Here is a 13,787-nt window from a genome sequence, read left to right as displayed (position 1 = left end):
CTTTAAATCCATCACCACAACTTCATTGAAATCCCTCGCTAAAGGTAGACTCACTATTGGCTGTGACGGTGTCCTTCTGTATTTCTTTCATATTTCACATCTATCGCTTATCTCCTCTACAAATTTAGCATACTCTCCATTCCTTATTCCTGCAGCCGTTAGCAAAAGTTTTAATCTTTGTGAAGAAGGGTGGGCAGACTGCTGTTACAATTTTAACACAATTTGCTTTCTGTCTTCCAAATTCTTATCCCCTGACGCTAATAACACTTCTTTAATCTCCTTAGTAGAAATGTTAGGTTTCATTAAAGGGATACAGTAGTGTCCAGATTGCATGAATTGTAAATCCACAGGTTTACAGTGGCCTTGACATTTTCCATGTCCAGTTTCATTTGCACTTTCTTCATCGATGGTCTGCTCAACAGTAATGATATTTCTCTAGACAGTACATCTATGCTGATGAAATGATTGACTCCAGCTATCTTACAGGGAATCACTACCCTTTTTAAAGATTTCAGGGTATTATCATCTCCAAATCTAAAACTGGTGGAACTCAAATTCTTTAACCTTATTCTGGTCCCTGTCATTTAAGGAGTCCAGGTAGCATTTTAGCCAGTCTGTTTGACAGACTGTAGTCGTGCTTCTGCTATCTAGCACTGCACAGTTGAAGGATTCTGCCACCAATGCATTCATCACCGGGCTGAAACTTCTTATAACTAATACAACACCCTCTTTATGGTCAATATCTCCATCTTCTTCTGAGTCTTCTGTTAATGTTTAATTTCGAACACCTTGTTATATAATTTAGGACAGTTCATTGCATAATGGTATTTTGAATTGCATCTAAAACACCGATTGACCACACCCTCGGCATTCCTTGGGTTCAGTCTTTTGTCGTAAATCATAATTATCCAAGGTGTTTCTGTCCCCATTGTTTTTAGTTACAAATCTCCTGTCGTACTGACGCCTGCGTCCTGTTTCTAAACAATCTTGCCATATTTTAACATTGTATCTTCCATTTTTTGTCTTACTGCCGAATGGCTCATTTGTGCCACGAACGCTGCCAGAAAGGAATGTTTTCCGATGAATTTTTTTTTAGAGCATCTGACATCTCTTCTAGCGGTGTGTGTCTTTCTGCAAACGTAACTCTGTTAGAAGTAGAAGCCTATCCGTATTTGATACTTTGGCACAGTCCAGCAACTTGAACTTGTACTTTTGCAATCTTGCAAATAGTCTGCTGAATTCCATTATGCTCTTCTGTGAAACTTTCTTCCAACTTCCTAAATTTGTCAAAAACGGACCATGTTTCGTAAGCACTTAATAAATCATCTTTTTGATAGATCTTATTCATAAAATCTAATAATGTTTCCAAACCATCACCCGTGTTCAAATGCTCAGGTCCAACTCCTAAAATACTTCACATCTTATTTTGCTTTTGCTTGGTAACGAAAGTGCTAAGGCCATTCCCTGTTTTTCTTTGGCAAGGATGTCCACATTGTTACTTCATTCTTCCCCATTGGCAATAGGGTTCACTCTCAGAAAACATCGGTGGGTAATCATACCCCGAAACTCGACATTTTGATTCAGCCATTTTCCTTTATTTTAGTGACTCCAAACCACTCTGCTCTTAAAGTTAACTCCAAATACAGTATTTTGTCCAAAGAAAGCTTAGTTTTCAATCTTTTATTTACAAGCAGCAACCCTCTTCTGCTACCACTGTTAAGTTCCCATAGTTGTTCAAAAATTAAGACTGAAACCAAGACAGACTCCTTCAGAGTTTTATTGCTTGTCATAAAGCTCTGCACAGACAGAGCTAGTGTCAGTGGTTATCCCTTTTATCCAACCAATACTTAGCAAATCAACTTCTTTAACTGTTTCCTTCCCTAACAAAGGGAGCTGCATGGTGTGTTGGTCTAAGGAGTGCTATGCGGGAAAAGGCTGAGCAAGTTAGAATGAGGTCATGGCACCTGAAAGTGCTCTACCACTCACCTTGACTACCCTCCTGAGGTTCTAGATCCTCATGTTGCACCATCTCCAAGTTGGAGGGGCCACAAAACTGCTGCTGACTTCCTCGCCCACTTCCATACACAGTTGCTTGTTTGGAAACCTGACCTCTTCCTTCTGTTCTTGGGACTTCACTGCCTTTCCTCAGATCCTGCAACGGCACCTCCAGGAAAGAGTGAGATCCAGGTGGTGTTGAGGATTTCTTACTGACGCCAGAATCCCTTTAATTAGAAATCCTTCTTTTGACAAAGTGCATCAACCCACCACACTCTCTGATTGGCCAGGGAACCCAAAAGGTGGGTTGCCATTGTCGAGGTTCTAGGATTTTGATCCAGGAACAGTGAAGGAACGGTGATATAGTTCCAATTCAGGATGTTGTGTGCCAGGTGGTGGTGTTTCAAGTGTCTGCTGCCCCAGTCCTTCTGGTGGTAGAGGCTGCGAGTTTGGAAGGTGCTGTCAAAGGAAGCTTGGCAAGTTGATGCAGTGCATCATGTAAATTCTACACACTGCTGTCACTGCATTGGTGGTAGATGGGGTTCTGATCAAATGGATGACTGATTTGTCTCGGATGGAGTCAAATTTCTTGAGTATTGTTGGAGCCACACTCATTCAGGCAACTAGAAAGTATTCCATCATGCTCCTGACTTGGACAGGCTTTGGGGAGTCAGTAGGATGCAAAATGCATCTGCCACAATTACCGTGAAATTTTGAAATTGCTTTGAAAAGAGCGAGAGACCCAGTGTGATAAGACGATGCTCCAAATTCCTCTCTTGCCCACCCAGACAGTGGATTTGCATTTCCAGCATTTAGGGGCTTATGTCTTCCAAATCGCAGTCACCAGTTAAAAATGCACGTGAATGTTTTTCTCTGGAATTGTTTGTGTTCTGATTTCTCCAGTTTTATTGTTTTTTGTTCTGTTTTCAGATTGGAAGAATATATTTGTGTGTGCAGGTAAGATTTGCAAGTTATTGTAATGAACATTTATGTAAATTTGATTGCAACTGACTGAAGGAACAGCACCTCATCTTCTGATTAGGCACTTTACAGACTTAATATTGAGTTCAACAACTTCAGACCATGAACTCTCTGGTCTATCTACACCCCTTTTTATCCCTTTTTTCAAAATTCATTTTTATTTTTTATCCACTTATTTTTATTCATTTTTATTTTCATTCATTTATTCATTGTTTTATCCCCCTTTTTTATCCCCCTCTTTTATCCCATTTTTGATCCCCCTTTTCCCCCCCCTACTGCCCCCACCCCACCCAACAAGGGCCACCTGTTACTTGTTCATGTTCTTTTCAGAGTGCTGACCCTTATCCTGCTATTATCACATTCCGCTTTCTTACCTTAATGCCACTATCAGCACCTTTTTTAGCCCACACCACTACCATTAACACTCACTTTGTCCTTTTGTTTTTGACATCTTTGTCAATCCCCCCTTTGCCCCCACCTATCGCTGGCCTTCTATCCAGCTTCACCTGCTCCACCAACCCCCCACCCCGCCCCTCCACTAAACAATATAAATTTCATCACAATTCTACTTCCTGTAGCTCTGAAGAAGAGTCATACAGACTCAAAATGTTAACTCTGTTTCTCTCTTCACAGATGCTGTCAGACCTGCTGAGTTTTTTCAGCATTTTCTGTTTTTGTTTCAGACTTCCAGTATCTGCAGTATTTTGCTTTTATTCTCCATTGATCATCCCCCCTCCTCACTCTGCACTATCAGTTTGGATACATCAGGGTAATTTGTTGGGTTATGCTGCTGGCTGAGAGTCTGAAACACCAGCATATTAGGAAATAGCAGGTACACGGCCCACAATTTTACACCTAGCAATTGGAATAGATGGCAGGTCCAGGGAAGCATCCATATAATTTTCCAATATGCATGACTACTTATCAGCCAGCAGTCTGAATTGGGAAAACTAGCTCTCAAATGTGCAGAATTCACGGTTTTCTTTGGTTAGAATCAAGATTGTCCACACATCAGTCTGTGTGAAACCCCAGAACCGATGTAGAGGAGAGATACAAGAGTTGTTTCCGGACAACTTGAGTGACTATGGAGCAGGCCGTAGAGCTTTTGAAGATGCAGTTCAGATGCCTTGATAGATCTGGTGGAGACCATCAGTGTACCTCACCAAGCACCTTGCGTTATCGTGGTTGTGTGCGGTGCTCTGCACAACCTGGCACTACTGAAGGGAGAAGCTTTGAACAATGAGGACATTCTGGAGTGCATTGCCTTCTCCAAAGATGAGTATTTGGAGAGGGCTGCTGACCAGGCACAATATGGTGAAGACTCCAAGGAACAGCAGACAAGGTGTAATGCGATACATACAAGGGACAAACTATACAGGCATGTTTCACATGAGCTTTCCTCAAACACCCGTGCAAGCAAATAAATCTTCTACCTTCTATAAGCTCTGTTGCCCTTTCCTTGAATGTGTTTACCATCTCAATGGTCTCGTCATGACAACAGAGCATGGCATGGAAAATGCATTGACTTCATGCATTGTGGATCTTCCCAAGAGCCATTGAACTTTTAATGACCCAGTATTGGATAAATGAGTGAAGGATTCTTTGTCTGTTGCAACATATCAGATTTTATTAAAGACAAAAAAACAGCAAGATGACATCGAACTATATAACATACCCCTCGAAACCCAAATGCAGTTAGTTAGGTGGATTTCTCACCTGTTTGCGGGTGATGCCCCTGCACTGTCAACTGAGGTGGAGGCTGCCTGCTGCTCTTTCTGCCCTGTGCCTTTCAATGGCTGTGACAGTTGAGCCCTGGTTGTCTGAGCCCTGGAGGGTCTCAGAATACTGCCCGTAACCAGCACAGGCGCAGGAGCCACCTCTGTCATCGTGGCTTCCTGAGGCATTGGTGTCATTATCGGAGGCCGAAGACTTGCTGTTCACTCCTGGAATGCCTTGAAAGGAGCCAGCAGGTTCTTCAGTAAGTTGCTCCTCTTCCCTTTCAGTACACACATGTCCTTCGCTGTTCGCTTGAGGAGTTTGAACACCTGGCAATGATCACAGGCATCCCATCCCCCTTTTGCCCAGCCACTGCTCTACCGAGCTCATGGAGGAGGTGAATGACATGCAGGCCAAATGCATTTTGGACACCTACTGTGTGGTTTGCTGAATGTGGTTCTCCAAAAAGATTGTTACTGTTTCAGTGAGGAAGCCACGCATGCAGACTATGTAGACATGGCTGCACTTTTATGGTGTGGATGGGCTCCTCCACCTTACACACAAGGGTCTGCAAACCTCAATATCTATAACAGATATTCACACACCTCATAATGCAGCTGCAGCATCTTCCACCTTGTGATGAATCAGAGGCATATCATCAGCCCAAAGCTGGGCAGCAACGTGCCCTCCCACAATCCTATGATTGAGAGTGGCCTCAACAGTCACTACCTCCGTCAGCTGTGTGACTTGGAGGAAAGTTGCAGATGATTTTACCATACAGCTACTGCACTTGTGCTTCTAGGTCGTAGAAGTCACAGGTTTGGAAGGCATTGCCAAAGAAACTATGAAGAGCTTGTGCAATGCATCTTGTAGATGGCACACAATGCTGGCCCTGGAGGGAGTGAATGTTTAAGATGGCACACGGGGTGACAACCAAGTGGGCTGGTTTGTCCTGGATGGTGCGGCGTATTGAGTATTGTTGGATCTGAAGTCATCCAGGCAAATGGAGAGTATTCCATCACACTCCTGACTTGTCCCTTGCAGATGGGGGACAGGCTTTGGGGAGATGGGAGGTGAGTTACTCTCCACAGGATACCTAGCGACTGACCTGCTCTTGTAGCCACAGTATTCATATGGCTGGTCCAGTTCAGTTTGCAGCAATGTCCTGGGACCGAGATAATTGGCCTCCAACAACCACAACCATTTTCCTTGGTGCTAGGTATGACTTCAACCAGTGGAGAGTTTTCCTCAATTCTGAGTTGCTTTTAATTTTGAGAGGGTTCCTTGAAGCCACACATGGCCTTTATCTCCAGGGCAGTCACACTACCTCACTTCTGGAATTCAGCTCTTTTGTCAATGTTGGGAGTAAAGCTGTAATGAGGTCAAGAGCTGAGTGATCCAAACAGAACCCACACTGAGCATTGGTGAGCATGTTATTGGTAAGTTACTGCCTCTTGGTAGCACTGTCGAAGATATTTTACATCACTTTACTGACGATTGAGAGTAGGCTGATGGAGCAGTAACTGGCTGGATTGGATTTTGCATCAGGGTTGGTCTTCTGTCTTGGTAGTGGTATGAGGGATATGTTAGGCCACGTGGTTAGAGGGTGACGCTGTGTAATTCTGCTGTTTATGGACAATAGTGTTCCATAGATGTTTGGATTGCTAGATTAATATTTTTTGACTATTAAAACGAAGCAATAAACTGCTGAAAAACATGATAGATCAGACAACAGCTGTGGTGAAAGGAAGGTAGGCTTCACATTCCAATTCGATGAACTTTCATCAGAAATGTCTTCGTTCTATTATTTTTACCATCTCTGCTGCATTAACCATTTATAAAATTATTTATTTATTTATTCATTCATTCCCATTCATAAATTTCTACACCCCTGCCACCGCTGCTAAAACTCGTATCTACCTTTTCATCAACTTGAGCCTTGCTTTCTCCTCTCTTCACAAATTAAAATGTAGTGCCGCTCTTTTATCCACCACATGCCTTCCCTTTGGAACTCCTCAAATCTGTCCACTCTGACACTTTTCTCCATAATTTAAAATCCCTCCTAAATGGCTTCCTGTTGAAACCCTGTTGCTCTCTTTTTGTTGCCTTTCTGTAAAGTGCTTTCAAGCGTCTTTGTACCAGCTAGAGGTGCGATAGAGATGTAAGTGGTTGTTCTCTTAGTTGTGATTATTGTTACAATACCTCTTGCTTTATTTTATTCTTTCAAACATTATTGTCAATTGGTTTAAGCGAGCCTCAGAGCCTGTACTTAAGCGCTCAATAATTCTGCCCTTTTCGTCCCAGCCCCTGTAACCCTGGATACAGAAACAGCAAATCCAAGGCTTGAGGTATCTAAGGATCTGAAGAACGTGAGATTGACCCAGACAGAGAGGAGTATCCATGACAGTGGAGAGAGGTTTACAGTCTGGGAATCTGTGCTGGGATCAGAGGGATTCACATCGGGTGCACACTACTGGGAGGTGGCGGTGGCGGGGAATCAGCACTGGACTCTGGGAGTAGCCAAAGAGACCGTGGACAGGAAGAAAGATATTCAACTGTTATCACAAAATGGATTCTGGACCATTGGGAGGGCTGAGGATAAATTTCAGGTAAACTCTGACAATCAACCTGACATCCATGCTGGTGAGATTCCCATGAAGATTGGTGTTTATCTCAGTTATGATTCTAGGAGAGTTTCATTTTATGGTGCAAACAGAAAGGTTTACCTCTACACTTTCACTGGGTGTGAATTCACAGAGAAACTTTATCCTTTCTTCAGTACGACACATCTTAACAAATGGCTGAGAATCTGCCCAGTTCAGCATTAGTTCTTTAAAAGGTCTCTGACCTCAAGGTTTCTACAAAATACTTTCCGGTTTGACACAGTCATACATGATTGTATGAGCTTTAAATAATGTAAATTCATTTTGCAACAGTAAAACTCACTCTGCCTTTGTGTTCATGTAAATAAAAGTTAGGAACAGATTAACAATTCCACATTTTGTCAGATTCACAGTGAGGAGTGGAGTTTTCACTCCATAGAAACCACTCAAAGGCCAGCAGAACCTCAAGCTTTAGTAACTGATGGATTTGCCATCTATCTGCTCCTGTCCCTGTAACGTGAGACTTCACCTCTTCCATTTGGCCTTCAATTCATTTGTAGACTGTTAATGTTGCATGTGTCAATCAGTCTGGAACCAAATGAGGGTCAGCTCGACAATTCACTTGAAGGGCAAGTGAGCTGGATTTTCAATTGCTGGTGGAATCGAGACCTGATGTGGGGTGGGCATTGAAAATCACGGTTCCGAGGCCATTTCGGGATCCTGACGTCTCTGGGACAGTTTCAGATTTTCAGAGGGCCAGTGGTGGAGAAGAAGCAAGAAAGGCACCCTATGTCAATTCCTGGCTTCTGGAGCTTGTTATGTATGGGGCTGACATGGACCAAACTTTTGAACAGAACTTTTAAAAGCTTTTTGGGCGAGCCTGACCAGTTTTTGTGAAGATCAGTGCGCAGCTGTCAGATTTGCAGTGGGGTCCAAATAACCTTATTGACAATGGTTTTTGTAAACAAATGTTTGTGGTCAACCATCACTGGCACGAGTCATGGTCCTACCTTGTTGTACAAGGCCTCCATCCTCCTGCTTTCCCTTCCCGGGAGCTATCTGCTCAAATTGACAAAGCAGCAGCAGCCCTCAACATGGCCTCCTAGAGGCAATCATTGGGCAACAAGCTCGCCTTCTGGCCAATTAGGCCACTTACATTTTAAAATAGTGACACAAGCACGACACAGTTCAGGCTTGGGGTCGAGACTCGGAATTCATCCGGATGTAGAGTTCACGACCCCGTATTGAAAATGTATGTGTGTTTTTAAAAAATTTATTCATGGGATGTGGGCTTCGCTGGCTGGGCCAGCTTATTGCCCATCCCTAATTGCCCTTGGGAAGGTGATGGTGAGCTGCCTTCTTGGACCACTGCAGTCCATGTGGTGTAGGTACACCCACAGCAATTAGGGATGAGTAATAAATGCTGGCCCCGCAAAGCCAACATTCCATGAGTGAATTAAAAAAAAACACGTACATTTTCTACGCAAGGTCGTGAACTGTGTTGTGCTTGCAACACTATTTCAAAATTTAAATGGTCTAATTGGCCAGAAGCTGAGCTTGCTGCCCAGTGATTGCCTCTAGGAGGACATGTTGGCGGCTGCTGCTGCTTTGTCAATTTGAGCAGAGAGCTCCTGGAAAAGGAAATCAGGAGAATGGAGGCCTCGCACAACAAGGTAGGGCCATGGCTCATGCCAGTGCTGGGTGGTGTGTACCTGTGCGTGCATGCGTGCATGAGTGTGTGTGTGTGTGTGTGTGTGTGTGTATGTGTGTGTCAGATTGTTGGTCACCATTATGGCAATGTCGCATTGTACAAGAACATTGGAAAGAGATTTTTCTCAGGCTAGGGACACAACGGCCTGGACTCCTAGGCGTTGCATCCTCACTATTAATTTGCAAACAGTAGGACAGCTTAGTAGCAGTTTGCCAGAACCAGCTGAGAGAATTGAGAAAATGTTGATGGCCAGTTTTAGTGGGGATTTGATGGGAGGCCTCCCCATCTGGTGTTCCCACACACGCTGCCTCAGAACTGTTCATTTTCAGGTGGGAATTTGGGAGGAAATCTTTCCTTCAGTTTTTATAACTGCTACATGGTTTATCTAGTTGGTGAGTCAAATTATTTAAAAGTCACCCAGGGTTCATTGATGCGCATGAAGCGATATGTAGATAACTCTGGAAGTAATCATAGATTATGCTTTTTTCTGCATAGACTGCACTGCACTGTGAAGCGACTGTCAGGAAGATATAATTATTTCCATAATGTTATTGGAATTTATTGCAAAATAGGAATAGTGCGGTCTGGATAATGTGTGTGTGTGTGTGAGTGTGTGACTTAATTGAATTAAAGACAGCTGGTCTGAAGGCTTTGATGTATCAGAAGAGAAGCTAGGTTTGAAATGCTAAATAAGTAAACAATGGTGAAGTTTTAAAATGTGAGGTGTAAAAGGAACATTTGTGTTTTTAGATAAACTAAAGTAGCTTGAATATCAAAAGTGAGGGTGAAATGTTACACTTGGCCAAAGAAGCCAAACAATGTGTTTATTTTTCCCAAAGCTTACTGATAAAATTGGTACTATGAAAGATTTTTATTATTAGAAAAGTAAAGTTGAAAAGACATATTGAGACAATGAGATTTACATTAAAAGGAACCTCCTGTATAAAGGAGATGAGGTTATGTGTAAGAGGAAGGAATTCTAAGATCTAACAAACGTGAAAAGCCTCCAGCCTGTATGTACTGAGCTGCTGTCTCCAGGAACTGAAGCTAAGAGAATTCACTGTGACTATCCCTGTCCAGGGTATTCTGTGCTTTGCCTGGTCTGTTAAAAGCTATTTTGTTTTAGTGTTGTCTTTACAGAGGTGTAACTAGGAGTTAGATTAACTAGGGGAGTTATGAGTTATCTTAGTTGTGATTTGTAAACCTCTGCATGTGCTTGAAATCATTTTTTATTAATAAGTGATTAATTTAGTTTAGTAAAAAACCTCTAAAGACTCAGTGGTCTTGTTACTACTGAATTCAAGGCAAGCATCTCAAAATAAAAACAAATTGCAAAAAGAGTTGTGGCAACTGTTTCAAGTTTCCCTCTGGGATTTGAACAGCTCAGCATTTACCATCCGCTGTGCCATAACAGTGACACTTTGTTCTTTCATTTCCTCCCTTTCCAAAGCAGTGGCTCATGCTGGTGTTTGGATCTAAGGACAATACCCCCAGCCTTCCAGTACTTCACTCAGCAGGTTATAATTCATTTGTGAGATTAAATAGTGATGAGGATAATTCTGCCTGAGCATTTTATTCCATTATATTTGCTTTTGTTCCATAATCTGCAGTATTTTATTTTTTGCCTCGTGTTAATTGTTTAATTGAATGTGATTGCTTTAGTAAATCAAAAATATCATTGTTATTGCCACAAGTTATTACCTATTCAATATTGATAAAAGAAATACAGCATTTTCTGATCTAATATCATTATGAAATTGAGTCATTAAAACTCAAACTGAAATAAAAGTCAATAAAGGTGTTTGGATTATATTTCTTCAGAAAACCTACAAAAATCACTCCACACCACCTTGATACAGATGATCAAAAAAAAAGGGTTTCATTGACAGCTGTGACCAACACCTTGTAGATGGATATAAAGTCATTGATTAACTGATATCCCATTTGGCAGCTCGCTGGCCAAGGATGTTATTGAGCTTCATGCGTTTAGTCATGTGCTTGGTCCAAACATGGGTAAAAGACCTGAACTTGAGCCTGAGGTGAGAGTAACTGCCTTTGACATCGAGGCAGCATTTGACTGAGTATGGCATCAAGGAGCCCTAGCAAAACTGGATTCAATGGGAATCAGGGTGAAACCTCTCCACTGGTTAGAGTCATACTTGGCACAAAGAAAGATGGTTGTGTTGTTGGAGGTCATTCATTTAATTCTCAGGACGTCACTGCAGGAGTTCCTCAGGATAGTGTCCCAGGCTCAACCTCCTTCAGCTGCTCCATCAATAACTTTCCCTCCATCATTACATCAGAAACGGGGATGTTCACTGATGATTTCACGATGTTCAGCGCCATTCGTGAATCCTCAGATGCTGAACGAGTCCATGACCATATGCAGCAAAACCAGGAAAACATTCAGGCTTGGGCTGATAAGTGGCAAGCAACATTCATGTCACATGTATACCAGGCAATGACCATCTCCAACACGAATTTAACCATGTCCCCTTGACATTCAATGGTATTACCATTGCTGACTCCCACAACATCTACATCCTGGGGGTTGCCATTGACCAGAAACTGAACTGGACCAGCCATATAAATACTGTGACTACAAGAACAGGTCAGAGGCTGGGAAATCTGTGGAGAGTCACTCACCTCCAGATTACCAAAGGGCTATGCACCATCTCCAAGGCACAAATCAGGGGTGTGATGGAATGCTCTCCACTTGCCTGGGTGAATGCAGCTCCAACAACACTCAAAAACTATCCAGAACAAAGCAGCCCACTTGATTGGCACTCCATCCACCACCTTCAACATTCAATCCCTCCACCACCGATGCACAGTGGCAGCAGTGTGTACCATCCACAAGATGCACTGCAGCAACTCACCAAGGCTCCTTCGACATCACCTTCCAACTCCATGATCCCTACCACCTAGAAAGATAAGGGCAGCAGATGCATGGGAACACCACCACATGCAGGTTCTCCTCAAAGCCACACACCATCCTGACTTGGAACTGTATCGCCATTCCTTTACTGTCGCTGGGTCAAAATCCTGGAACTTTCTTCCTAAGAGCACTGTGGGTGTACCTACAGCACGTGGACTGCACTGGTTCAAGAAGGCGGCTCACCACCATCTTCTCAAGGGCAATTAGTGTTGGGCAACCAGTGTTGGCCTATCCAGCGAAGCCCAAAGTAAGTTCCAGTTTTCCAGCCAATATCCTATGTTAGATTTTTTTTTACAATTCTTGGTCAGAGTATCTGAATCAAAACGTGCTCTGCAGGTAGCATCCTTGATTATTTGAAGGTTGTTGAATGCTGTGATTTTACTGCAGGATGAGGAGACAGACCCCAAGTCAACCCCAAGCTGTTGGCGTCCTTCCAAATCATACAATTTTGTCTAACCAACTGAGCTAACTGGCTCCCTATCAAAAGTACAAATTTTTTTTTTGCCTGAAATATAAAACGCTTGTGCCATCTGTAGAATTGTAAGTGGAAGGTGCGAGTAGGTAAGAACTTCTCAAGGGTAATTAGAGATGGACAGCAGATGCTGACCTTGCTCACAATGCCCACATCCTATCAATGAATAAACGAAAACATAAGAAATAGGAACAGGAATAAGCCATGTGGACCTTCAAGCTTGCTTTGCCATTAATCCAGATCATAGTTGAGCATCTACTGCAACTCCACCTTCCCGGACTATCCCCATAACCCTTAAATCCTTTAGCACCCTGGGGTAAAGAATTTCAAAGATTCACAACCGTTTGAGTGAAGAAATTTCTCCTCAATACTGAACGGCTGACTGCTTATTTTGATCCCCTTTTCAACAGCATAAGTCCCATCACATTTCTATCTCTCTTCAGTTCTGAAGAAGAGTCATATTGGACCGGAAATGTTAACTCTGCTTCCCTCTCCACTGATGTTGCCAGACCTGCTGAGTTTATCCAGAAATTCTTGTTTTTATTTCAGATCTCCAGCATCTGCAGTAGTTTGCTTTTACCTTGGTCCTTATTTTGAGACTTTGACCCATGTTCCTGATTCCGCAGCCGTAAAACATTTTCTCAGCACGCACCCTAGAAGCCCCTTGAGAATTTCATATGTTTTTATTAGATGGTTTCTCATTCTTTTAAACTCCAGAGAATAAAGGCCTAGTCTACTCACTCTCTCCTCATAGGACAATCCCCACAACCCAGGAACAAGTCTAGTGAATTTTTGTTTCAGTCCTCTAGAGCAAGTATGTTCTTCCTTAGATAAGGAGACCAAAACTGTACATATTACTCCAAGTGTAGCCTCACATTTGCCCTGTATTATTTAGTAAGACTTCTTTACTCTTATACTCCAATCCTTTAGTAACAAAAGCTAACATACCATTTGCGCTCCTAATTGCTTGCTGCATGGACCTGCATGTTAACTTTATGTGATTTATATATAAAGACACACAGCTTTCTCTGAAAACTAACATTTCCCAGTGTGATGAAATGGGAATCGGCAGGCAGAGGCCTGAGCTTAGGGCCCTCTTTGCATGCGCCCGCTGGGAAAGGCTGCACATGTGCAGTTTGTGTTTTTTATTCATTCTTTAAGCCAGAGACTAGCCTTGTGTACCTGCACAGAAGGAAAGAAGTGAAACAGCACAAGACTGGAGGTCAGGTGACCTGAACCAGAGCGGCATTCGAGAGACGGTGTCCCAGGGAGCAGGAGATGGGGAAGGGGATAGGGAGAAGGTCCCAAACCAAGAACAAGGTCCCAAACCAAAGAGTGGGACAGAAAGAGGTCCCAGAAGAAAGTACCCGG

General features: G+C 42.8%; 1 protein-coding gene across 6 annotated transcripts in view; it reads left to right on the top strand.

Moving 5' to 3' along the window:
* LOC144695628 (butyrophilin subfamily 3 member A3-like) overlaps nt 1-10,750 on the top strand; it is a 267,537-nt gene extending 256,787 nt beyond the window's left edge. For all 6 annotated transcript variants that reach the window (XM_078566528.1, XM_078566531.1, XM_078566530.1 and 3 more), the window contains 2 exons: nt 2,926-2,952; nt 6,997-10,750. In XM_078566528.1, coding sequence (XP_078422654.1) covers nt 2,926-2,952; nt 6,997-7,520 — 551 coding nt within the window. In that variant the 3' untranslated portion in view covers nt 7,521-10,750. The remainder of the gene's footprint in view (nt 1-2,925; nt 2,953-6,996) is intronic.
* The last annotated feature ends 3,037 nt before the right edge of the window (nt 10,751-13,787 follow it).

Source organism: Cetorhinus maximus, chromosome 21 (genome assembly GCF_964194155.1).
Source record: "Cetorhinus maximus chromosome 21, sCetMax3.hap1.1, whole genome shotgun sequence".
In the NCBI taxonomy this organism is placed as follows: Eukaryota; Metazoa; Chordata; class Chondrichthyes; order Lamniformes; family Cetorhinidae; genus Cetorhinus; species Cetorhinus maximus.
This window is presented reverse-complemented; position numbering and strand designations above follow the sequence as displayed.